The 27,316-nt window shown below is 38.0% G+C and overlaps 1 protein-coding gene across 2 annotated transcripts in view; it reads right to left on the reverse strand.

Annotated features, from left to right (window-relative positions):
- Nucleotides 1–279: 279 nt before the first annotated feature.
- Nucleotides 280–27,316, reverse strand: part of fbxw11a (F-box and WD repeat domain containing 11a) — a 29,259-nt gene continuing 2,222 nt past the window's right edge. The window contains exons 2-14 of one of the 2 annotated variants that reach the window (XM_077247338.1): nt 25,255–25,359; nt 21,922–21,990; nt 20,319–20,538; nt 11,579–11,765; nt 10,005–10,095; nt 9,748–9,885; nt 8,640–8,758; nt 5,778–6,027; nt 5,569–5,687; nt 4,459–4,569; nt 4,264–4,342; nt 2,664–2,828; nt 280–1,141 (exon numbers count right to left, since the gene is read on the reverse strand). In XM_077247338.1, coding sequence (XP_077103453.1) covers nt 2,667–2,828; nt 4,264–4,342; nt 4,459–4,569; nt 5,569–5,687; nt 5,778–6,027; nt 8,640–8,758; nt 9,748–9,885; nt 10,005–10,095; nt 11,579–11,765; nt 20,319–20,538; nt 21,922–21,990; nt 25,255–25,359 — 1,650 coding nt within the window. In that variant the 3' untranslated portion in view covers nt 280–1,141; nt 2,664–2,666. The remainder of the gene's footprint in view (nt 1,142–2,663; nt 2,829–4,263; nt 4,343–4,458; nt 4,570–5,568; nt 5,688–5,777; nt 6,028–8,639; nt 8,759–9,747; nt 9,886–10,004; nt 10,096–11,578; nt 11,766–20,318; nt 20,539–21,921; nt 21,991–25,254; nt 25,360–27,316) is intronic. The other variant, XM_077247339.1, reaches the window with a different exon arrangement.

Genomic DNA, 27,316 nt, shown 5'->3' on the forward strand with positions numbered 1-27,316 from the left:
ATTAACACTGTAACATACTGGATTGCAGTATTCAATGTGATTGTTTCCTTGTCTGACTTGTTATTCAGGTATGGTTAGCTTAATTAACTTTAACAAACCTGCTCAGGAAGATTTGCTTCACACCTCTGCTCATGACAGTAGTTGATCTGATCAGACAAAAACACAATTGCATTCAAATGCAATTTTGGACCGCGTCATGGAAATCCAGCTTATAAACATTTGTGCTCTTGTGTAGAGTATGTTTCAGACCTTAGACACACACACAACCAATACATCAACCATGGTCAAGTACTTTATTCGCAATATTTTTTCTTAAAAAACTCTCTTTTTTTAATATACAACACAATCTGACAAGACAATTCTGTTTACAACTAGATTCGGCCCTCGATGAGCAAGCAGGCAGAGAGAAAAAGAAACCAGACATTGAAAGACACAGACGTACAATGCCTAGCAGAACCAGACTGAAAACATGAGGCAAATTAAATAGAACAAAATCATAAAAACTAAAGACAAAAGAGGAAGAGGTATCAGAGCAGACAGTCATGCATGCTGACCACACCGCCATCCTGAAAAACAAATGTGTCCCTGGTCCTGAAGAGGCATGAAATCAACAGCGAGTGGGCAGAAAAGGCAACAGATGTCCTTAACCATCACCACTCTCTTTTCTTTTATTCCTGCGAGAGTTCGCAACTGTCCGAGTCTCTTTCTCTCACACAGCTGATCGTAAAGTCTTTCCTGGTTCATTTCCCTGTCCATCATCCATACGTCACTCCCAGAATCCCCAGCTTCTCCATAACAGAGTGATCCTTGTGTAGATATGAGCTGTTAGTAGTGCAGAGCTTGTGAGTACGAGATCATTGGTTTTCGGGTTATTTGAGCAGCAGTGGTAGTACAGATAAGGTTTGAAGCTGTCAACATCGGTGTGTGTGTGTGTGTAATTGTGCTTCTTTTTCCCACTAGATAAAGCAGAACAGCGTTTTGAATCTTTAGAGCAGCATGTGTCTGTGTGTTTGGCAAAGCATGGATCTGTGTAGGACAGAGAAGAGGAGGTGGATTCCTAGGCACAGTTCTGTGATGGACACGGCCAACAACCAATCAGCTCTCAGCTCTCCCAGGACACACTGGCACATAGAAGAGGCACCTGGAATGGAGAGACAGACCATAAACAAACAAACAAACAAATACAACATATGATAAATAAATTGAAACCATAATAACTACTACAATACAAACAAATTAATATTTTATTGCTTTAACAATATATACAATAATAATGACGACTATAATAAGCAATAATATGAATGAAAACTAAAAAGTATCAGACTAAATAGACCTTAAATAAATAAATAAGCTTAAGAAAGAATGAAAAGTTAATTGCAACTATAGTAACTAGCACAATATGAATAAATGAAAAAAAATCATATTTAATATGATATTGCTTTAACATAATAAATAAACATCAGCAACAGCAGTGCAGAGCCAGAGGAACAAAAAAACAAACAAACATCTGGTTCAGAAGTACGGGTGAGACTGAACTCAAAATCAACAGAAGTTCAGATGAGAAAGAACACAGAATGAACAAAAAACACATTTCTAATCCAAGAGGAAGAAAGATTTGTTCAACGCTTATCCAGGTACAAACACACATTCTGACAAACTGTTCAAAAGTTATGAGCAAAAAAAGCTATTTTTTAGATCTCATATCCTTTAGGTAGTGCTGTTCCCAAATTTGGCATGGATCCTCAGATTACGGTTATGATAAAGCATAAAAAATTTCGATTGATCAAGTTTGATCAAACTTTTGAAAAGTTTCGATTGATCAAAGTTTTGCCGCGATACAGCCTCTGAACCAATATTGGGTCCACATATTAAGTTCATGACACTTTTGAACAAAGATGAATTAAAATAATATGTTTAGCCATATCTGTGCGGCTCGGTCCAAAGATCATTTAGTGGAGTAGCATAAGAAACAGATTACTGTACTTTTCAAAATGGCTACTACTGTAATGCTCGGAGTCTTAAAGTAAAATGTTGAATGTGATCAGACCGTTGAGTGGAATCAGGTGTACTAAGTTTAATTTTTCTAGAACAACGTTTTCAAATGTTATAACCTTTTGAAAAGTGAATATTTGAACTGATGGTGGCGCTATAGAGTTGGTCAGTTTACCATTCATTACCATAACTAGAAGTGTGCCAATTCTTATAATTTTCCTACTTGTGGTTATATGGGATGTCATCGACTATATCCACCACAATATGAACAAATGAAAAAAAATGTTTTTAATATGTTATTATATCATAATAAAATTACTATAATAAACAATAATATGAATAAAAATTACATAGTTATAGAAAAAAAAAACATTTTAATTTATACATAAATATTTTTAAATTCTTTTTAAATAAAATTTCAAAATGACAAAATAAATTGCAACTATAATAACCACTACAATATAAACAAATTGATAGAAAACTAAAGAGAAAAGTGTTTATTAAAATGGGGGGGGGTGGAGGACAATTATTTTGGATGATCAGTGTATTTTGTCAACTAGAACCCCACAGAAGAACCATAATACATAATGAAATAAAGAGCTGGTGAATTGTTGAAAACTCTGGTCTGTGTGTACCTGCTATCTGGATTCTGGAGACGTATGTGTGTGTACCTGCTATCTTGAGACATATGTGTATGTCCGTGAGGGCGATCGCCCCTCTGACTGTCCATTGGTGGAGACATTCAGGAAGTCCCATATAAGGATTGTGTCATCATGGGAACTGCTTATAATCTGGAACTCATCAAACTGCAGTCGGAACACACGCCCAGAATGCTCCTGCGAGAGGTTGCCATGAAAACACACACTTAAAAGAACACAAAAACATACAGTACACACATGCAAACACACTCCAGAGGTTTGTCAGAAACGGTGAGTCCGGTGTTGGGGAGTAAACGCAGCAACACTGTTTAAATAATCACTTGGTTAACCTTTATGGAAATATATGTAAAACAGAATTCATAATTCTCAAATGAGGTGTCACCTAGGGTTGGGGAAGTTGGCCAAGCTACTAGAAGTACTAGTATTAAAAGCACAGGGACTGAATCGATTCTTTTTGAAATGGTTCACTGAATCGAACTGATCCACTAAAATAATCTGATTCCTCGCTATCCTATTTAATATTGAAGACAGGAATCCTATTCCTTCAGTGAATCAGTTTGTTTCAAAGTTTGTTTATTAGTAGATCTAGGAATCCTATTTTTTCAGTTTTAACGTTCCAAAAAGAATTGATTAACCAATTCATTTGACTCCTCACTATGTTCCTGTAAGTCCCTGTGGTTTAACTACTTGGATTTCTAATATCCTGCAGTTTCTCAAACTAGCTTCAAGGTAGCACTAGGTGACAGTTAGTTTGAGAATAACGAATTATGTTTTACATTCGTTTCCATATACATTAACTAAATGATCATTTCAAACTGTCTGAGGTAATTAGCAGTGTAAATAAACCTGCAGTGACCTCTTGTGGCTGTTGGTTTTATCATATGTGAAATTTACTTGCATGACAATGAAAAATGTATCCATAAGAATATGGAAAACCTATGGAAGCTTGTTTCGCCAATGAATACAAAAGTAAATAAACAGTAATTCCAATTGGGTCCTCACACCATCGGTGCTCGGGCCCTAAAAAGGTAATTGCAACATTTTATCTCACAATTCTGACTTTTTCGCAGAATTGCATGATACAAACTCGCAATTGTGAGTTATAAAGTCAGAACTGTGTAATATAAATCACAATTCTGAGAAAAAAGTCAGTCTTTTTACCTCAGAATTGGACTTTATAACTCGCAATTGCCAGTTGATATATCACAATTCTGAAAAAAAAAGTAAGATTTGCGAGATGTAAACTCAATTGCGAGAAAAAAGTCAGAATCGCAAGAAAAAAGTCCAATTGTGAGATGTCGCAATTGAGTAAAAAAGTCAGTATTGCGAAGATGTAAACTCAATTGCGAGAAAAAAATAGAATTGTGAGAGAAAAAAAGTCAGAATTGCGAGAGAAGTCAAAATTGTGAGATATTAACTCACAATTCTATAAAAAAATAAAATAAAATAAAAGAGTCGGAATTGTGAGATAAAAAAATCGCAATTATCTTTAAAATAGTTTTATTCCGTGGTGGAAACAAGCTTCCATACAAACCAGATAGAGAAATTTTACAAAACATAAATTAAACTATTTATAAATATGATAATGGAATTATTTTATTCACACACACACCACGAGTGTGCGCAGACATAATGTGCTGGCGGGGGCCCGAGGATCCAGAGCTGCCTGTAAATCCCAAACTTTAATTTTCCTGCAGAGGAACAGAGAGAATGTGCGGGTGAGTTATGGGTGCTCGATATTAACCAGGCTGACAGATGAACGGCCTGTCAGAAACAGATGGTGCTTTGACTGAGTGTGTGTATTCACCCATCATACGCTCCGCTCACGATCCTCTTGTTGTCGAATCTGATGCAGCGCACAAGCTCCTCATGACCCTCCAACACACGCAGACAAGCACCACACTCAATGTCCCACAGTCTGAAAACACACACACACGTATGTATCTACACTTAATCCGGATGCATTAGAGAATCTTTTTCTATATGTTTTGTCCTTCCATCCACATTGAGATGGCATTTTTGTCCTGCAAAAACTGAGCTTTTTTTCTTTCCAAGCTGTTTTTGTGTTGTAGTGTGGATTGACTATTCGAAAACGAGACACGATTTTCGTCAAAAAGATTTGTTTTGTAAGAAATTAGTACTTTAATTCCGCAAGGATGCATTAAATTAATTAAAAGTGACAGTAAAGATATTTATTATGTTACAAAAAATTCTGTCAAATAAATGCTGTTCTTTTTACATTTACATTTACATTTATTCATTTAGCTGACGCTTTTATCCAAAGCGACTTACAATTGCTATATTTCAGAGGTCGCACGCCTCTGGAGCAACTAGGGGTTAAGTGTCTTGCTCAGGGACACATTGGTGTCTCACAGTGGATTCGAACCCGGGTCTCTCACACCAGAGGCATGTGTCTTATCCACTGCGCCATCACCACCCCATTTTTAACTGTCTGTTCATTAAAGAATCATGAAAAATGAATGGATCATGGTTTTCACAAAGATATAAGGCAGCACAACTGTTTTTAGCATTGATAGAAATCAGAAAAGTTTCTTGAGCAGCAATTCATTATATTATAATGATTTTTGAAGGATCCTGTGACACTAAAGACTTGACTAATGATGCTGAAAATTCAGCTTTGATCACAGGAATAAATTACATTCAATTACAAAATATATATTCAAATATAAAACAGTTATTTGAAATTGTAATAATATTTCACAATATTATTATTTTTACTGTATGAAAAAAGTTAAACTGTATTGATGTTAAACACACATTTTCTTGAGGAATTAATAAGTCAAATATGTTTAGTATGGCGAGAACAATAACCATTGAAAAAAATAATTATTTATTGCAAACAGGCACAAAGATAAAACAGTTCAACTGCAAATCATACAGACACACATCGTCTCACCTGATGGTGTTGTCCGAAGATCCGCTGACCACGAGTCTGTCTCTGTACTGAAGGCAGGCGATGCCACGCTTGTGACCGTTAAGTGTCCGTACAAACTCACACGTGCTGGTGCTCCACACCTGCAGACACACACGCTCTCTTTTATCTACATCTGCCAATCATCCAGCGCTAAAGCTCCGCCCACTCACTGACCACTCCCACCCGCTCACCTTTATGGTTCTGTCTCCAGACGCAGACACGATGTATTTGTCGTCAAAGTCCACCACGTTGACAGCAGCGCGGTGACCCACGAGCACGCGGCGCAGACTGATGTCGGTGGCGGACGCCATGTCCCACACGGCGATGGAGCGATCTTTCGAACACGTCACCATAAGCCCGTTACAGAAGCGCAGGTGCAGAACCGCCTCGTTATGATGGATCAGAGTGTTGAGAACCTCACCAGAACCAACGTCCCATACCCTGACAGAGACAGGGAAAATATTACAGATTAGTGCACAAGATGAGGGAATGTGAGCTTGTGCACAGCTGAGACCTACGGTTATTATAACTAAGCTACAAAATAGCATAGCTACAAAAATGTGTACTGATTAAAGATTTAGTTAAATAAATAAAACACATTAAATGTGGACAATTTCTCATTGATCTACACTACTTTTCATAAGTTTACGGTTGTAGGATTTTTTAAAATGTTTTTTTGAAAAGAAGTCTCTTCTCAGCGAGGCTGCATTTATTTAATCAAAATACAGGAAAAACAGTAATATTGTGGAATATTATTACAATTTAAAATAGCTGTTTTCTATTGTAATATATTTTAAAATGTAATTCCTGTGATCAAAGCTTAATTTTCAGCATCATTACTCCAGTCTTCAGTGTCACATGATTCTTCAGAAATCATTCTAATAGGGTGAAGTGATGATGTACATTTGTAGGCCAACCCGAAGGTTTGCAGCACACTGGTTCCCTAAACAAAAACCCAATTGGATTTCTCTATAGGCTTTTGGATTATCGCAAAAAAAAAAAAAACTCTGTAGTCCCATTTACACCTATGTTAGCAACCTCCTCTTTCAGGACACGTGACATTAAATCACGAGTGGGCTGATAATGATGCATTTTATGTTGTAGAATAAAAACGTGAATGTATCTTGAGCTCATGATCACCACAGACCTTATTTCAGTCATTCAAAAAACCCATCAACCCTGGGATGATGAAACCGGAAGTGCTAACTCGTTTCCGAGTTTTGGACTACAAAAATGCGTCATCCCAACAGCACTATATGCTAATTTGTTGCTCAAGAAACATTTCTTAATAATCAATGTTGTGGAAACCGTGATTCTTTGTTTCAGGCTTCTTTGATGAATAGGAAGTTCAAAAGAACATATTTAATTGAAATAGAAATATTTTGTAACATTATAAATGTCTTAACTGTCACAATTTATTGCATCCTTTCGACACTTTGATTGCCCAGAATTTGCTTAAAACAGAACAAGCTGAAGGAATAACAGATTCCTTCACTGTTTTTCAACAGGTTTCATGTTTGAAAGCAGTAAATATCTCCTGTAATAACTGCTCCGCTTTATTAGCATAGCTGTTGGTAAAACAAACTGGACCGTAAATGACATGTGAACGACCTCACCAGCAGCTGAAACACCCTGCTCGAGCTGAACGCTGCCAACTGATGTGTTAATGCTCTTTAAACACGATCACATTACAAAGCCGTTTCCTTCTCCAGGTGTTAAACGTCCAGCCGTTCGCGCTTCCACTCCGAGTGACGTAAACCTGATTTATGCAGCTGGAGAGTTTGTTCCACAAAACTCTCTCAGGTGAGAGAAACACACACACACTCGCGCTGGAAAAGGTGACAGAGCTCCGGATGGAGCTTTAAACAGTTGCTAGGGAAGTGAGGTCATTGTTTTCATTGAGATTATTCAGCCGGAGGGAGCTAGTGTGTGTGTGAAACATTTTCAACTTGTTTTCTAATAAAGTTCTGATATATAGTTCTGTTATAGTCCTCATCTTTTTATTTGCATTCCTAAGGATTCACACACTTTTAGACTAAGGACTTTTCTAGTCATTCAGGATTACTGGATAAGGATTTTTTTAATCATTTAAAGACTCCCTGTGGTGAATGTTTTTAATGTTGTTTATATATCTATGTGGTGTTTTTAATATGCTTTAAGACAAACCATGTGTACATTCATAAATCAACACCATTGCGGAGTATTTTCTCCTTAAAACTGCAGTGAACCAAAAACACGAAAATCGCTGGTGTTTCTGACGTCACAAACTACCTTGTAATCAATCAGATCAACGTGAGTGGAGGCGGGGCTCATTTGCATATTCATAGAACTGCGTATACTAAAAAAGGCATGGGTGTAGTTACATTTAAACTATTTTAAGGCATGAAGAATTATTTAAGGACAAAATATTTAATTATGGCATTTTTTGTGATCAAAGATTAGTTTTGAGGGATAAAATGATTGACTACAGGGAGACTTTAAAAATATATACTTACAAAGAGTGTCCTCAGATCTAAAATATTTCTTTAGCCAGAAATCATAGGATTTCTTTAATCAATACACATCTCTTTTTAGCATTTATAATAAAATATTTAACATTAAATTTGGGAAATTTCTCATTGATGTACACTAGCATTCAAAAGTTTGGCTGGGGTCGGAGGGTTTTGTTAAGGTTTTTAAAAGAAGTGTCTTCTGCTCACCAAGGCTGCATTTATATGATCAAAAACACAATAAAAAAAACAGTAATATTGTGAAATATTATTTTAAATTTAAAAGAAAAGTTTTCTATTGTACTATATTATAAAATGTAATTTATTCCTGTGATCAAAGCTGAATTGTCAGCATCTTCAGTGTCTCCAGTGCCACATGATCCTTCAGAAATCAATATAATATCCTCATTTTAATGAAGAACCGCATTTATTTGAATAAATCTTTTGACATTATAAATGTCTTTACTGTCATTTTAGATAATTAATGCTTGATGGAAAAGTGTTAATTTCGTTTAAAAAATTCATACTGACCCCAATCTCATGGTGTTGTGTGTGTGTGTGTACCTGACAGTAGAATCAGAGGAGCCTGTCACTATGACTCTGTCATCATACTGCAGACACAGAACCGAACCAGTGTGACCCGTCAGAACCTTCAGACACTCCAGAGACTGTTTATCCCAGATCTGAGAGACAGAAGTTAAATGATGTACTATACACTTCTACTATGTACTATGTACTCAACTGTGCAGTGCATTAATATAATGTTATTTTGTCATTCAACATTGGAGGCTGATAGCCCCTCCCCCTTCGCTATGTAACAGTGCAACAGTGCCCACCCACTTTTTTAGTGGCGCTGGTTCCCGAAGTATTTTTCGCTTTCTTTTTTAACATAGGGATTTGAAAAAAGTCTTTGTTAAAGTATTATAAGCCATTAATCAAACCAAACAGCAACAAGGTGAATCATAACATTACAAACTTTGATTTGAAGCAAAAAAGTATGTCAGACAAAAGTACTGTGTAATTAACAGCTTTAGCGATAGAAAGAACAACAATCCCATGAAGCACTGAGAATAGCATAATCGAATTGAAAACGATTGAGAAATATAGAACTACTCATTTACAAAAGTTGCTTATTTATATATATATATATATATATATATATAAATTTATTTCAAGTTTATTGCAAAATATGGATATATTCAAATATGTATGTATTCTGAGAACGTAGGGACACCGACTTGAATACGTGATTCGAGGTGCTTCAACAAGATCTTTTGATGTGTTTTGCTTGTTTCGACTCTGATTGGTGGAATTTTTTGTACAGCATCAGGGGTAATATAGTTTTTCCCCCACGAATACTTCTGTTAAACACGATTATTGAAATAATACAGGATAACTTCTTCAACAGAAGCAAATACTGTAATTTGTCTTTAAAGGTTTATAAGTTATTGTTAAAAATAAATTTCCCTATGGAGAGTTTTCCCACTTCGAGAAAGCAACTGTTGAGTGCATGAAGTGTCCAACATATTTTGGAATTTTTAGTGCGAACACACTAATCACACACTATTTATACAACTAAATGGCACAGAATAGTGCATAAGTATACAAATTAGGACGCACACAATGTAACGACGATAACAACAGACATACAGATAGAAAGACAGACAAGTACTTTAATGGAGTTGTCTCGTAGGCCGCTGATGATCTTGTCATCGTCGTACTGAAGGCAGTAAACACCTTTACTGTTCTCTGACCGGCACTGAATCCGCTGAAGATTGTGACGCCCACAACGCCAGTTCGCCTCAATCGTCTAGAGAGACACAATGAGAAAACAGGAGACCGGATGAATGAATGAGGCTGGGTGGAGGGATGGATAGATGGATAAACTGACCACTGAATAAATGAATGAGTGATGGGATGGATGCTTACCTCAATGTCCTGTATAATTTTGGGATAGAGTGAATGGTAGTATGAATTGGGCGGGACCTCGTTTGTTCGGTTCTTAAATAAATATTTCTCCCTGGAGACAAAAAACAAAAAAGAAAAATACCAATCAGATACAAAGAAAGTAAAAACTATTTAAACAACCCAAATAATACTGAACTGATACATGATTTCATGATCATGAATCGGTTCACATTAATTTGATACTTCATTAATATTCTCAGCACATATTTTACACACAAACACACACAAGTAAAATACTAACAGCTTCTGCTAAGGATTGAAAATCATCACATGCATTTCTGGGTTTGTCAGAACTAATTATGTTTCACACTGATGCACGGATGTCGTCATATTTAGATCATAATAGATCATATTTCTACAGAAAAGTGATCAAATTTGTACCACTCCAGTCAACAAAAATTAGTTTTTAAAGCCAAAATTAGCAACATTGTTCTTAGCAGACTGATATTATCATTTTGAAAATGTTAGTACCTGACCAGGACAACAGTGTACAGATATTCAGCACAGCTCTGGCAGTATAACGTGAAGCATAAAAGTTTATGCATTGCCATTGATGTGTGAAATTAATTAAATATTTTTATGTATTTACCAAATGAAAAAAGCTATGATGTGTACATTTTAACAATCGAATCCAGATGGGATGTGTAAGAACAGTAAAGTCAGTTACACTGCAAATAGTGCAACTGACTTTACTGTTCTAAGTATTATCAAAGCTCAGCAAATATGAAAAAATATATATAAAAAGAATTGAGAAAGTTGTTACATTAGCTTAAGTCAAATCTGCCGCAATTAAGTTAATGTTATTATCATTAACTAAAACCATTTAAAAAAATTGTTACCTGAATAAAATAAACGTTAAAGGTAGGATAGACAATTTTTTTCATAAACACTTTGTTATTCTGGTTGAAACTATCTTCACATGCTGAGAAAAATCAATAATAGAAGTGGTCTAACTATTAAAACATGTACATATATCTTCTGTGGAAGACACAGGACCAAAACATGTTGGTCCAATCATCGCACACTCTCTCGTCTCGTGAAGCTTCGCAGACTCTGTGTTTGGGACGAGGCGTGGCTTTGGAGACACTCTGAAGGGAGGGTGGGATCTCACGCGTTCAAAGCTAGCTCGCTATTGCTAGCCTCTCCGAAATTGCCTACCCTACCTTTAACTGAAATAAAATAAAATATAAAAATATAATATTAAAAAAACAATATTTTTACAGCTTATTGTTTTACAGCTAGTTTCCAAAACAATATATACATATATAATATGTCACGTGTGTATATATATATATATATATATATATATATATATATATACACACACACACACACTATGTCATATAAATGTGTTGCTGAACCCAAAAAAAATTATCTTTTTTTTTTTCCATATAAGATTTTAGTGTTCATGACTAATAATTTTATTGAACTTGTCTTGTACAACGACAATAAAGAGTTTAGACAAAGATTGCACAGTTGTAAACACGTGCGTTCAGCGTAACAATGCAAATGAGCGTCTGCGTGTGTGTTTTTACCACTGATGCCGCTCTGACAGGCCTTTCCACAGCGGGTCCGTGCGCACCATCCTCTCGATGAGCTTCTTCCAGAGCATCCCGTCTGATATGACCCGCTGCCATTCTCGACAGACCAGCTCAGCTGAGCACAGAGAACGAGCGTCTAGAAACGAGAGGATGTTCTCCGCTATGTGATCCAGCCCCTGAGCTGGAGAAACAGAGAGATGTAGTGAGATTCAGTGGTTCAGGGGCGGCAGTGGCTCAGTGGTTCATGTAGGTTGTCTACAAACCGAAAGGTTGGTGGTTTGATCCCCGGTTCCACCTGACCAAGTGTCGAGGTGTCCATGAGCAAGACACCTAACCCCACCTGCTCCCGACGAGCTGGATGGCGCCTTGCATGGCTGACACCGCCGTCGGTGTGTGAATGAGTGAGTGAATGGGTGAATGTGAGGCAACATGTAAAGCGCTTTGGTGGTCATTGGGTCTGTGAAAGCGCTATATAAATGCAGTCCATTTACCATTTAGTGAGATTCAGTGTAGGTATGTGAAGTCACACATATCATGTTCACGAATTCGGTGAGGACGTGGGACACTGATGACTCGGCGACGTGAAAACCCCCTCATTGTACAGCATTACTACTGGTATTTGAACAACAGCAGAGCTGATATCTTTCTGACATTACTTGTAATGTAATTTAATGTAACTTATGATAAATACTTTGCTTGTTACATACAGTATACGTTAGGGCTGAACGATTAATTGCATTTGCGATAATATCGCGATATGATGAAATGCGATTTTGTAACCGCAAAAGCTGCGATTACACTGGTCACGTGACACGCAAAGAAAAGTAGTATGCAGATAAAGCATCAACTTGGCACGCTACGCATAGGTCTGCCATACAGGAAAGAACCGTTTATTGTTTATGTATGCGATACTGTGTTATTTATTCTCTCTCCAACAATTCTGGATCGATTCAGAGAATTTCAGAATCGAGTCTGAGCTTAGTTTTTAAACACAGATGCGTGGCTTTAGAAACAACAGTATTCTGCTTGCTTCCTCTCTCGCTCTCTCTCTCTCTCTCTCTCTCTCTCTCTCTCTGTGCATGCTGGGAAGTGGTAGGGTGTGGGAGTGTGATCACGGTGAGAGGGAAATTTGAAACTTTTTTCTTAACTATTCTTTTGGGAGCGTATTGGAAGGATTTCTATGTATTTTCTTTCGCAAAACTAGTTTGGTTTTAGTCTGTTATATTCTCAGTTTTTTTGGTTCGTGTAATAGTCTAGTAGCCTATTGCGTGACGGGGACGGAGATGGCGTCGCACGGGAGTGTGCAGACGTCGTCTCTGTCGCTCCGTCACGGCATCAGGTGTGTCACGAACGCTGGAGAGTCTGTGGAAGACGTGTTGTTGGATGTAGCTGAACGCGTTGGTCACAACAACATTGTTTCTGCATCCCGGATGAACAAAGCGGTGGTGGTTTTTCTCAAGGATGAACACCTCGTGAATCGTTTGATCGAAAGCGGGATCTCGGTAAGTGGTGCTTTTATTCATGTTCAACCGTTAGTAACACCAACAAGTAAAGTAACCGTTTCCAATGTTCCACCGTTCATTCCCAACGCTGATATTGAGCGCGAGCTTTCGCGTTTCGGTAAACTTGCTAGTGGGATCAAAATGGTTCCACTTGGCTGCAAAAACGCGGCTTTGAAACATGTGCTGTCGTTTAGGCGACATGTATTTATGTTCTTAAACTCGCAGACTCTTAATGTGTCGTTTCGATGCATGTATGAAGGCAAGTCGTACATGTTATATGCGACCGCAGGTGAGATGCGATGTTTCGAATGCGGTGGTGTCGGGCACGTAAGGTTATCATGTCCCAATAGAGCCGAGGCAGGCCCGAGTGGAATTGAAACTGGAGTGCAAATAGATACACATAAAGATCAGGTTGTTGTGATTAATGCTGAGAATATAAGGAATGATGAGGAAATTCTTACTGAGAAAGTAAATGACGAGGAGGTCTCTACTGAGAGTTTGAGGAAGGATGAGGAGTTGTCTGTTGAGAATGAACAAATGGATGAAGGTGGTGTTGAAGTACAGATGTCTGAAATAAATGATGACGTGGGGATGGAAGGTCAAAAAAGAAGAGATTGTGTAGTGACTGAGTCTGGAAGCACCGAAGATCAGAACAGTGTCAGAAAGGTAAATTCAGGTGAGCCTAAAGAAAAAGTACAAAAATTAGGTGAAGCTGAAATAAATGAGGCGGATGATGCGGATGATGAGGATGGTGTTTTATCTGATACTTCAGATTTGTCAGATATCTCCCAGGTACGTTGTGATCAGATTTACTCGTTGGATGAGATTAATTCGTTTTTGGATGAGACTTTTGGAAAGGTTGCTGAAGTAAAGAGTTACTTTTCAGATGTGAAGAAATTTGAATTTTCAGTTCTATATTGGCAAAAGAGGGTAGGAGAAGAAAAACTGAGTACACGAAAGAGGTTTCGCTTAAAAAAGATTCTCACTAAACTTAGAAAGGGGAAAACCCCAGTTAAATGTAAACCAAATTGATTTTGTGAAATGAGTTACAAATCAAAGGTGTCTTTGCAGTGCTTTCTGTTTTTTCTTTCTCTTTCTTTTCTCTCCTTATATCTGCTTATGGATATTTTGAGAATAGGATCTTTAAACATTAATGGAGGGAGAGATAGGAATAAGAGAGCAGTGATCTCAGAATATGTTCATCTCAATGATATCAATGTTATGTTTTTACAGGAAACACATTCAGATAATCAAAATGAAATTGAATTGAATAAATGGTGGGATGGTGAATGTATTCTGAGTCATGGAACAAATTTGAGCGCAGGCGTAGCGATTATCTTTTCTAAACATTTGGATTTAAAGATCCTATCTTCTATTGAATTAGAAAAAGGTAGGGTTTTAATAGCTATAGTAGAAATTAAAGAGTTAAAATTTCTTTTTATTAATGTATATGCTCCAAATTTAGGTTCACAAAGAATGGAATTATTTGAAAAGTTAAACAGTGCAATAAGAAAATATGATGATGGAAAAATGTGTGTAATAATGGGAGGAGATTGGAATTGTACCACTAATTTTGTTTTGGATAGGAATGGGCAAGAACCTCACTTACAGTCTAGTAATATGCTTCTTAAGATAACTCAAGAACTAGAACTGAATGATGTGTGGAGAAATAAGAACAAATTAACGAAACAATACACATGGGTTAAAATTTTAGATTCTACTGTGAAGGGAGCAAGACTGGATAGAATATATGTGAATAAATCAGACAATAATAGAGTCATGAATGTTGCTATATCCCCTTGTGGGTTTTCTGATCATCATATAGTGACTATTGATTTTAGTACGAAAAGTGTGTCACATCCAAGATCTTATTGGCATTTTAATGTCAAACTGGTACAGGATAAGTTATTTTGTGAAAAATGTCAATGTTTTTGGGAGAGTTGGACACTAGAAAAAGAACGTTTTGAAAATGTAATTCAATGGTGGGAGGTAGGAAAAGTCCAAATCAAGATTTTTTGTCAGCAGTTTTCTTGTAATAATACTGTGATTGTAAAGAGAAATATTGAATGTTTGGAGAAAGATATTAATGAAATGGAAAATGTAATTGATTTGAATGTTTCGGGTATGACTGAGGATTTAAAGAAAAAGAGATTGGAGTTAAAAACACTGTTAGAGGAAAGAGCAAAAGGTGCCTTAATCCGAGCCAGGATATCTTCCATTAAGGAAATGGATGCTCCAACAAAGTTCTTTTTTAACTTGGAGCATAAAGTAGTCAAACAAAAAAATATGCTTTACCTTCGGAAGGAAAATGGCACATTAACTTCAAACCCTATTGAAATGAGAAAAATCACAGTGGACTTTTATGCTGAACTTTTTGGGCCCAAAGATTGTGATCCTGAGAGTATGGATCAGTTATTAAAAGGACTGCCTAATTTAAAACCTGAGGACAGAAAAACATTGGACAAATTGATTACATATGAGGAACTTTCAGAGGCTGTAAAGCAACTGTCCACAGGACGTGCCCCGGGAGTAGATGGTCTGCCTGCTGAGTTTTATAAATCTTTTTGGAATATTTTAGGAGAGGACTTTTACATTGTAATTGGTGAATGTTTAAAAAAAGGTATTTTACCTAGCAGTTGTCAAAGAGCAGTACTATCACTTCTGCCTAAAACTGGTGATTTAGGGCTGTTGAAGAATTGGCGCCCTGTATCTTTAATGTGCCAAGACTACAACATATTGTCTTCGTATTGTAGACAATATTTACGTAACGTATATTACGTAACGTATTGTGTTCCAGGACGTACAATAATGGATAATCTATTTCTAATAAGAGATGTAATGGATCTTTCTATGAGTGATGATTTTAATATTGGGTTCTTATCAATTGATCAAGAAAAAGCATTTGATCGTGTGGGTCATGATTACCTTTTAAATGTGTTGAAAGCATTTGGGTTTGGGGAAACATTCGTTTCTTGGATTCAGTTACTGTACAGAGGGGCCTCAGTAATGCTTAAGGTTGGAGGGGGACTGAGTTGTCCAATACCTGTTAAGAGGGGAATTAGGCAGGGTTGTCCAATTTCTGGACAACTCTATAGCTTAGTTATTGAGCCTCTGCTAATTAAGCTGAAAAATAATTTGAAAGGTTTTCATATACCAGGGGATTTTAATGGGTTAAGTGTCTCTGTTTCAGCTTATGCTGATGATGTAACAGTGTTTATTACTGGACAAGAGGATGTTCAGATACTGTCTAGAAGTCTAGCTTTATATGAGAGAGCCTCTTCATCAAAGGTAAATTGGGCAAAGAGTGAGGGTTTTGTTGTGGGTCCCTGGAGAAATGGTGGGCCTCCTAAGCTTCCAGGGGGTTTACAATGGAATACAGAAGGAATAAAAGTTCTTGGAGTATTTCTGGGTAAAGAAAATTATAGACAAAAAAACTGGGAGGGAATGCTGGAGAAGGTGTCAGCCAAGTTGTCTAGATGGAAATGGCTATTACCTGAACTATCCTACAGGGGTAGAGTCTTGGTTACAAATAACCTGGCCGCCTCCATGCTATGGCACAGACTAAATGTGCTGGATCCTCCAAATGAACTGATAAAAGTTATACAGAAGAAATTTGTAGATTTTTTTTGGTCAGGGCAACACTGGGTTCCTGGATCTGCATTATACCTGCCTTTACAAGAAGGAGGACAAGCTCTGATAGACATCAGAAGCAGGATTATGACTTTTAGATTGCAAACAGCACAAAGAATATTATATGAAGAGGATCTGGGGTGGATTCGTGTTGCTTGTGCTATTTTAAGGACAGTATCTGGTCTTGGTTATGAGAAACAATTGTTTTTACTGAGACTTAAAGAACTGGACTTAAGTAATTTAACCCCGTTTTATCATTCAATGCTGAAAGCTTGGCTTGATAACTTCAATGTCAACAGACATTTTTCAGAACCAAAGGAGTGGATTATGGGAGAGCCATTGTTTTATAATCCACTGATACAAACCAGAACTCTGTCATCAGGAAGCTTGATAGACTGCCTGGCGGGAGCTGGACTCAAGAGGATAGGAGATCTGAGAGACCTTAAAGGATGGAAAACGGCTGCAGCTCTACAGTGTGAAACGGGTGTCAGATCTCTGCGTCTTCTGCAGCAGGTGTTGGAGGAGGTGCCGAGAGCATTGCCTGGGGTCGGCAGGGAAGCACTGGAAACTCAACCAGCTCAAGATCGGAGGAGAAAATATCAGTTCCCATCTATCAGTGTATCTGCAGCAGCAAAGGAAAATTATGAAGATGCTGACACAATATTAACTTTTAAGACCCCGGAGATGGGACAGTTTCGTGAAACAAGTAAAAAAGCGATCTACTTTACTTGTGTTAAAGTTGCCCATCAGACTGTGTTAAAACGAGTACGAGCAGGGAGGTGGACAGAAGTCTTTGGACCAGACTTTAAAGGATCCTGGAGGTCTCTGTACAAGCCTCCCATTGAGAAGCGTACAGCAGACCTCCAGTGGAGACTTCTTCATGGTGCTATAGCTACAAACAGACACGTGGCACACCTGAATCCAGCAGTGGGTAAAGAATGTCCTTTTTGTGGTATTGAAGAGACAATTGACCACTTATTTATTTTTTGTGTAAGGTTAGGTAGTCTTTTTATTGTTCTAAAAAATTTGTTTGAAGGTTTTGGTGAAGATTTTTCCAATCAGTGTTTTATAAGTGGTCCCAAATATACATATCATGAGAGAAGAAAAATATGCATATTAAATTTTCTGTTGGGTATGGCCAAAATGGCAATTTGGAAGACCCGGAAAAATAAGTTATTGGGTATAGGTACAGTAGATGCAGAAAATGCTTTTAAAGGCATGGTGGCTGCTAGAATTAAAATTGAATACACATATTTTAAATTGGTTAATGATATTCAAAGGTTCTCTGAAATATGGTCTGTGGAAGGAGTTTTGTGTGAGGTTTTGGATGATATGTTGGTTTTAACATTTTAAAGGTGTTTGAAGTATAAATGCTATATGTGTATATTGTATATTTATTGTATTTATTTATGTGAATTTTTGGATTATATGATCAGATAAGGAATATGGTTTCTGGAAAAAGTTAAATGTTCTAATAAAGTCGTGTTAAGCCCCTCTCTCTCTCTCTCTCTCTCTCTCTCTCTCTCTCACACACACACACACACACACACGCACACACGCGACACCGCTCGAACCTTCCGAAAAATAATCTTTCATAAAGTTCGGGATTTAAGCGAATTACAAGGACAGTCGCGGGCTTCATTGCACAGGTTTTGCCGCTTTGATGTTACTCTTGCAGTGCGCGGTCTTGGCCGCAGGAATTTTCCTTACAAATGCTCCACAAAGGCATTATTTATGTATTTTGGAATGCAGTTGGCTTATATATAAAAAATATGAAAATCACGGAGAAAGCTGCTTTCATTTTAAAATACTTACGCGCGCTTTGTAAAGAGTGCTCGTGCATGCGGCTGTGAGCGACTCATTGGTTAAATGTTTGCATCTCAAAATGCTTTTGACGCGAAATTAATGTAAACACGGTCAGTTATATCTTAAACCCACAGGACAAACCACATTTATAATTTCAAAAGAGATATGTGCATTAGTGTGAATGCAGCTTATCGTATAGGGGGAAAATCACTCCAGCTCGTGAATGGAAAACGTTCAGACAGCCTACTTTTAAATACTGAAAGCACTCTTTGTTTATTGCTTGTAATGTTTTTTTTGTTCCTCTTTATTTACTAGCTTTTATATTTTGAAGCTACATTAGTTTTTAGCCCATTTAAACTTGTAATGGGCTAAAAACTAAGGGCTTAACATGTAATTGGTTTAATTAATTGTGTTATTTATATATATATATATATATATATATATATATATATATATATATATATATATATATACACATGTAATTAAATACATATTTATGTGTTATTAAGATTAATTACTAAGAAAAAAATTAGATCGGATAATGAGCTGCCGAAAGATTCCCATCCTTACTGTACAATGATTTATTGCTTGTCTTTGTCGACTAATACAGGAGGTAAAGAACTTAAAGTAATCGCATATTAAATCGCAATGTTGGTTAAAAAAAAATCGCAATTAGATTATTTTCCATAATCGTTCAGCCCTAGTATACGTGCAACACTTCAGCCGTAAATAAATTATAAATGTTAGCTAGATTATGTTCACTACCTGTCTTGCGATGTGTGTTTATGCTGAAATATATTTAAAAAATGATGGTTTGTATTTTTAAAAACATCTGTTGTGTGTCGAGAGTTGGTTCATGTTTCATACTTCAGAACTTTAAGGAACAGTGAGCATTTTGCTGTCCCTAGTTTTTATGGTGCATTGTGGGACTTCTTAGGGTGCTTTCAGTGCAATGGAAGGATTCAGCGATTGAGACAGCCCTTAAAATGACTGACTCCCTGATCAGTGCCCTGACTACTGAACTAGGGAGCTGATTGAGACGCACACGCAGTCATACGGTGCAGGGATTCTTCACAAAGGAAGAGCTTCCTTGATGATTTGAGGAACGTCATAACAAGTGAACATTATATTCGATTTCATGACATCATACAGTTGCAGTCATATCTTGCACATTAAAAAAAAAAATTTAAGAAAAGGATTGTAAAATTTGCACTTTATTTTTAATTAGTACTGACTTGATTAAGCTATTAAACATTTTGTTGTTGTGCAAAATGCAAATTGTTGAAATATTTAAACATTTTTATTACTTCTTTCTTGTTAGTTTATGTGGTTGCAACTATGTTTTGTTTACATCTATGCTTTGTTACTCTTAATATTGAATTTGTGCTAAAAACAACAACAAGACAAACCTTGGGGAAAATATATAAATTAACATTTTGCAGATTCTGCAAGGTGCATATAAACTTATGACCACAACTTTATCTTAGGACTGTAAAACAATATATTTTTATTATTATTACTTAAATGCCTGAAGTCTGACCTCAAAGTCAATGTCTGCAGAACCATTTTTAAGTCATTATCCGTTTAAACTACCACTTTTATTGCACATCCTTTATTATCATAAATCATAAAAAGATTTATATGACATGTCATCAGATGTCTGTGAAAGTGAAGTGATGTAAGTGGGTTGTTCTGGCTGCATGCCGACAGTCAGATTTACTCTGCTAATGCGTGTGTTGGAGTAGGAGGATTTGTTATAGCCAATGTTTAAGGAACGTGTGCATGCGTTTAGTTACCTGGCAACGCAGTGATGAAGTCTCTCTGTAACATGGGTTTAAGGTAAGAGTTTATATGGCCGTGCTGGTAATGACACATGTGTGAGATCAGATGCTCCACGAACTCCACCTGATCAGATTCTGACCACTGATCAAACAACTGGATGCACAGATCTTTCTCCTTCTCGTAGTTCCCCTGAGACGGCCTCTTTCTCGATCCCGCCACTGAACCGTTCCCTAACTGGACACACGGACAACAACAGCACGACTGAGTGAAAGTGAGAACACAAGCTTGCCAAAACTTCACACTCAGTTCAAACCAGAGGTTGAGTTTATGTTTATGACATCAAGTTTCTTTATTTGCATATGCGGCCTGATTCGGACGGCAATTGTTTCTCATAGCTCAGTGATAAAACGATGATCCTGCGTTCAGATGAGGATTTATTCATGATGGAGAAGTGAGTTTTGTGGTCCAAAACCCCAGAAATGCACTTCTCATGTGGTCAGCGGTGTTAATTTAGTATTATAGACTATTATCGTTTTTAATCATATTTAGCATTAATTTTTATTTTTTCATTTTTATTTAAGTTAAACATTTTAGTAATTTTGTTATGTGTGTTTGTCAGTTTTTTTTAAAATATTACCGTTTGTTTTTATTTTATTTTATTTCATGTCAGTAATATTAGTGTTGTATCTCAACGAAATTAAAAATTTAGCAACTAACTGAAATGGTTTTTCTCATTTAATATTTTTATTTAATTTTATTTCAGCTTTAAAAATTCAAAAAAAATGTTTTAATAGTTTTAATTTTAGTTAACGGTAATAACCTGGTGGTCAGTCACATTTATTTATATATCCTATCTAATAATATGAAAATTGATACGCCATGTTTCAAATGTTTTTTTTTTTGTCTTGTATTTTCTCTTAACATTTAAAAATTTGGAAATGAGCAGAAATAAGTTAATGCAATCTCTTATTTGCATAAGAAAGAAAAAAAACATTTGGCCAGGCTTTGTCAACTTGTAAAATTAGTAGTAGTGAAACCCCTAATTTATATAAATTTATATAATACATATTTTAAAAATGTAATGCATATTATTCTTGTAAACAGTTTTTCAGAAATAAAAGTATATATTTAAAATACATGCATGCACATTACCATAAAGCACCAGAGTTACCGTACTTTGCTCAATTGATCCCTTCTTATAAATTCGGACAGCAATTAAATGACCACAGGACTTTGTCACAAAAACGGCAAGTCGTTTGGCCCGGAATTTTTAAAAACCATTAAAAATTTGATGGCTTTAGTTTTTGTTAATGATAATAACACTTATTTTTATGAGGGAGAAAAACACAGATATTCTGGATTCGAACAGCAATGAAATCACAGACTACTTCCTGTAAATGTTTAAAATACCTTCCAACCTTATGAGAAACAATTACTGTCTGAATAGGACTATTAAGGTGATAAAAGATGATGTCACTTTCAATGTTGAACTTGTGATATCTGAATTGGGTCACTGAGTGATTACATTTTACCAGTAATATACCAGAACAGATTTAACATCATGAAAACGGCATTAAATTAGGCATGTATAACAGAATCAGGCACATTCACACACACCTTGAACACTGTTGTCTTCTTTGGCGAGATGTCATCCGTGTTATTCTGTGACTCCATCACCGACATGTTCTACAGAGACACAGAGAGAGAGAGATAGAGAGAGAGATAGATAGAGATAGATAGAGAGAGAGAGAGAGAGAGAGAGAGAGAGAGAGAGAGAGAGTTGAGGTGTTAAACGTGTGTCTGACTGAATACTGGGTAGGGGATTCAGAAAGGTGCATTCTGGGAAAAACATTCCAAAAACATGTTGCACTCTTATAAATAACAGAATATGAGGGAGAGGAGGAGCTTGAATGCGAGTGGGAGGAGCTTCATTTTGAGCTGAAAATTGCTTTCATTGGGTGCTTAGTTCTGCGTTTAAACACACAGTGAGTCCTAATCACCAAGCGGTTAGAAAACGAACAAGTTCATGCATGTGCACCTTAAAAAAGTAAACACAAAGTTAAAGACAGAAAGCTGAACCGATGAAACCCGACGTAAATACACACGTATCACAAATAGACATCCTTAAACACATGCACTGTGGCCCTAAAAAACATCTGGCCATTTAAATCACACATGCAAACAAAATATCAGCATCTTCACTAAGTTTCAAGGTGTATGAATCAGCTTGTGTCTGTGATTTTTCAGTATGAAGTCAGTTCACACAGTTATAGAGAATCACATAAGGTGCGTTGGACTCGATCGGTGTGTGATATCAAAGTACAGCATGAGCGATTAGAGAGCAGATGGCTCCATATACTTCTGAAACGCTCTCGCTGTACTTTGATTTCACACACCGACTGGACTGTGCAGCAACGCTTCAAGTCCAACAAACACCTAGTAAATATCAACATGATCCAATAACCTCAAATAAACACTACTGAGTGCCAATTAACTTTTAATAAACTTTTAGCAATTGTCTGTGCGTGTTTCTCAATGGAAAAACTACAGAAATGAGATGGTGAGACTGTTGAAAACAGACAGGGACGGAGAGAAAGAGACAGGTGAAAGCAGACAGACAGACTCTCAGGCAAACTGTACTTCCTTTTCAATTTTCAATTCCAGATCTGACTATGACAACTAATTACAGCTCTCACTAAACTTGTATGAACATGTATGAACATCCCCTCCATATATATCAGTCGACCGCTCATCACATCTAGAGACAAGAAGCCAAGACACACAGACACACAATCATTTCATGAGACAGGGGAGAGAGGAGAGGAGAGGAGAGGAGAGGAGAGAGAGAGAGAGAGAGAGAGAGAGAGAGAGAGAGAGAGAGAGAGAGAGAGAGAGAGAGAGAGAGAGAGAGAGAGAGAGAGAGAGAGAGAGAGGGGAGAACAGGAGGAAAGCGGAGAGGAGAACAGGAGGAGAGGAGAGGGGAGAACAGGAGAGGAGAACAGGAGGAGAGGAGAACAGGAGGAGTGGAGGACATGAGGAAAAGAGAGGAGAGGAGAACCGGAGGAGAGGAGAACAGGAGAGGAGAACCGGAGGAGAGGAGAACAGGAGGAGTGGAGGACATGAGGAAAAGAGAGGAGAGGAGAACCGGAGGAGAGGAGAACAGGAGAGGAGAACAGGAGGAGAGGAGAACAGGAGGAGAGGAGAACAGGAGGAAAAGAGAGGAGAGGAGAACAGGAGGAGAGGAGAACAGGAGGAGTGGAGGACAGGAGGAAAAGAGAGGAGAGGAGAACAGGAGGAGAGGAGAACAGGAGGAGTGGAGGACAGGAGGAAAAGAGAGGAGAGGAGAACAGGAGGAGAGGAGAACAGGAGGAGAGGAGAACAGGAGGAGTGGAGGACATGAGGAGTGGAGGACATGAGGAAAAGAGAGGAGAGGAGAACCGGAGGAGAGGAGAACAGGAGGAGAGGAGAACAGGAGGAGAGGAGAACAGGAGGAAAAGAGAGGAGAGGAGAACAGGAGGAGAGGAGAACAGGAGGAGAGGAGAACAGGGGGAGAGGAGAACAGGAGGAGAGGAGAACAGGAGGAGAGGAGAGGAGAACAGGGGGAGAGGAGAGGGGAGAACAGGAGAGAACAGGCGGAGAGGAGAACAGGAGAAGAGAGGAGAGGAGAACAGGAGGAGAGGAGAACAGGAGGAGAGGAGAGGAGAACAGGGGGAGAGGAGAGGAGAACAGGAGGAGAGGAGAGGGGAGAACAGGAGAGGAGTACAGGAGGAGAGGAGAACAGGAGGAGAGGAGAGGGGAGAACAGGAGAGGAGTACAGGAGGAGAGGAGAACAGGAGGAGTGGAAAGAGGAGAGAGGAGAGAAGAACAGGAGAGGAGGGGAGAACAGGAGAGGAGAACAGGAGAGGAGAGGAGAACAGGAGAGGAGAGGAGAACAGGAGAGAAGAACAGAACAGGAGAGAAGAACAGGATAGGAGAGGAGAACAGGATAGGAGAGGAGAACGGGAGAGGAGAGGAGAACGGGCGAGGAGAGGAGAACGGGAGAGGAGAGGAGAATGGGAGAGGAGAACAGGAGAGGAGAGGAGAACAGGAGAGGAGAACAGGAGAGGAGAGAGGAGAGGAGAACAGGAGAGGAGAACAGGAGAGGAGAACAGAACAGGAGAGGAGAACAGAACAGGAGAGGAGGGGAGAAAAGGAGAGGAGAACAGGAGAGAAGAACAAGAGAGGAGAACATGAGGAGAGGAGAACAGGAGGAGAAGAGAGGAGAGGAGAAGAGGAGGAGAGGAGATTAGAACAGGAGAGGAGAACAGGAGGAGAGGAGAACAGGAGGAGAGGAGAACAGGAGGAGAGGAGAACAGGAGGAGAGGAGAACAGGAGGAGAGGAGATTAGAACAGGAGAACAGGAGAGGGGAACAGGAGGAGTGGAAAGAGGAGAGAGGAGACAGGAGAGGAGAGCAGGAGAGGAGAACAGAACAGGAGAGGATAACAGGATGAGAAGAGAGGTGAGGAGAACAGGAGGAGAGAGGAGAACAGGAGGAGAACAGGAGGAGAGGAGAGGGGAGAACAGGAGAGGAGAACAGGAGGAGAGGAGAGGGAAGAGGAGAAGAGGAGAGGAGAGAAGGAGAAGAGGAGAGGAGAGAAGAAGAGGAGGAGAGGAGAAGAGGAGAAGAGGAGGAGAGGAGGAGAAGAGGAGAAGAGGAGAGGGGAGAAAAGGAGAACAGGAGAGGAGAACAGGAGGAGAGGAGAAGAGAGGGGAGAACAGGAGAAGAGGAGAACAGGAGGAGAGGAGAAGAGGAGAGGAAAGGAGAACAGGAGAGAACAAGAGAGGAGAGGAGAACAGGAGAAGAGAAGAGGAGAACAAGAGAGGAGAGGAGAACAGGAGAAGAGAAGAGGAGAGAACAAGAGAGGAGAACAGGAGAAGAGAAGAGGAGCTACTGAAGAGAAGAGCAGAACCTGGTTGTGTGCGCGGGAGGAGGGGAGGCTCTGCAGGCATCTGAGAGCACACAGACTCTCTGCCACCGACGAACAACCCAGCCAGACAGAACGAGGCAAAGAACACTGTGTGAGAGAGAGAGAGAGAGTGGGGAGAGAGGGGGGGGGGGAAGAGGGAGAGAGAGAAAGAGAGAGAGAGAGAGAGGGAAAGAGGGAGAAAGAGAGAGAGAGAGAAAGAGAGAGAGAGGGGGGGATATAGTAGAAGGGAAAATAGAATGGGAATATGCCATAGGAGAGAGAAAGAGAGGCAAAACAGAGAAAAAAGGAGGAACGTATAAATTAATAAAGACCAACAAAAGAAAGTCAGAATGAAAGAAACAGCAAACCAATGGAAGGGGAAAAAAAGACAAAAGAAAAGAATGAACAATGGAAACAATAGGTAGAAGACAAAAAGAATGAACATGTCAATGAACAAAGAACGAACAAATAAGCAAACAAAGGAGATAACAAAAGAAAAAGAAAAATGAAAAAGAAAGAAAGAAATAAAGAAAAAGAAAGAAAGAGCATGCAGATAACAAAAGTGAAGTGAGGGGATCGAACAAGTGAAACAGCGTGAACAAGAGAAAAGAGGAGAGTCAGTGAGGAAAGTGAGGGGGGAAAAAACAGTATTAGACCAACACACACACACTGACACACACACACACACACACACACACCATCATGAGTGAGCAGCGCTGAGAAGAGGGAGTGACCTCATAAGCTCCTCCCCTTCTGTGCTCAAAAAATATGACCTAGTTTAGAGTATGGATAAGTGAACAAACATTAAACACTCAAGACATGCATGCACTAGAGTGTGTATTCCTGCACGCCAAATGTAAAGATAATCAATTTTTATCATTGTTTTCAATTAAATGTATACATTAATTATTATTACACTTTCAAAGTTTGGAATCATTAAAAATGTTTTATGAAAGATGCTCACCATGGCAGCATTTATTTGATCAAAATGATAATATTATTACAATCTAAAATTACTTTTCTATTTGAATATATTTTAAAATGGAATTTATACCAGCCATGATCTTTCAGAAATAAGTAATTTATTTATTACTTATTAATATTATATTATGTTGATAATTATTAATATAATATGGGCAATTCCGTGTCAAATCAATCAAATTTCAGAAACTTCCCCCTTTGTCAAAATGACAAATTTCACCTGAGATTTGGTGCCGACTTACAGGGGGTAAAAATGACTTTAAAAAGTTGGCAGCATCAGTATTTTTCCTTTAATTAGTCAAATCTGTTGACTTTAGCTATCTTTGTTGCATTATATGCCAACGGTGACAGTTCAAAGATGGGAAAAAACCTTTTTGTGGTTTTTTTTTGCCCGCAGTTTGCATGCATGCAACTCAAGAAGTATTAAAGATCTCTTAACATACTATTCTTTTGGTATCTTAATTTTTAAGGCCCAATATGGTTCATTTCCAGAGTTATGGGGATTTCAATGTGGCTCCATGAGTAAATTGCACATCTTTTCAGTGGTCAAAATCCAAACGTGGGTCACTTCGCATACAGTTGATACTTTCTTCTTTCAAAGAGGAATATCGAAAGGACAAATAATGTTGAAACCAGAAATGCATCTCGGTTTTTTTCTATCGACACAATTGCATAGAACAAACCAGTCTGAGTGCCATAAAGTGTCTTTTTCCAAAGTTTGCGTGGCCGTAACTCTAAAAGTATTAAAGATATCTCAATAGCCTTCTAGATTCTCAAACTTTTCTTTTGTAATCTTCATTTTTAAGGCCCTATATGGTTCAGTCCCATATATATGGGGACCCAAATGCAACTCCATGTCCAAATTGTATCCATTTTAAATGGTCAAAAAACAAACGAAGTCACTTTTCAAACAGCTGGTTATAGTTATTGTGTTTAAAGAAGAATGCCTGAAGAACAAATAATACTGAGACTACAAATGTATCTTGTTTCCCTCTATTAAAACAACTGCATATACAACATACCACATTGTATTTGTTTGTTGTTTTTTGCCGGGGAGGTGGAGTTGACCAATATATTAATAATT

Source organism: Siphateles boraxobius, unplaced genomic scaffold, assembly GCF_051911475.1.
Source record: "Siphateles boraxobius isolate OS27281-9 unplaced genomic scaffold, OSU_SipBor_1 3, whole genome shotgun sequence".
Taxonomy (NCBI): Eukaryota; Metazoa; Chordata; class Actinopteri; order Cypriniformes; family Leuciscidae; genus Siphateles; species Siphateles boraxobius.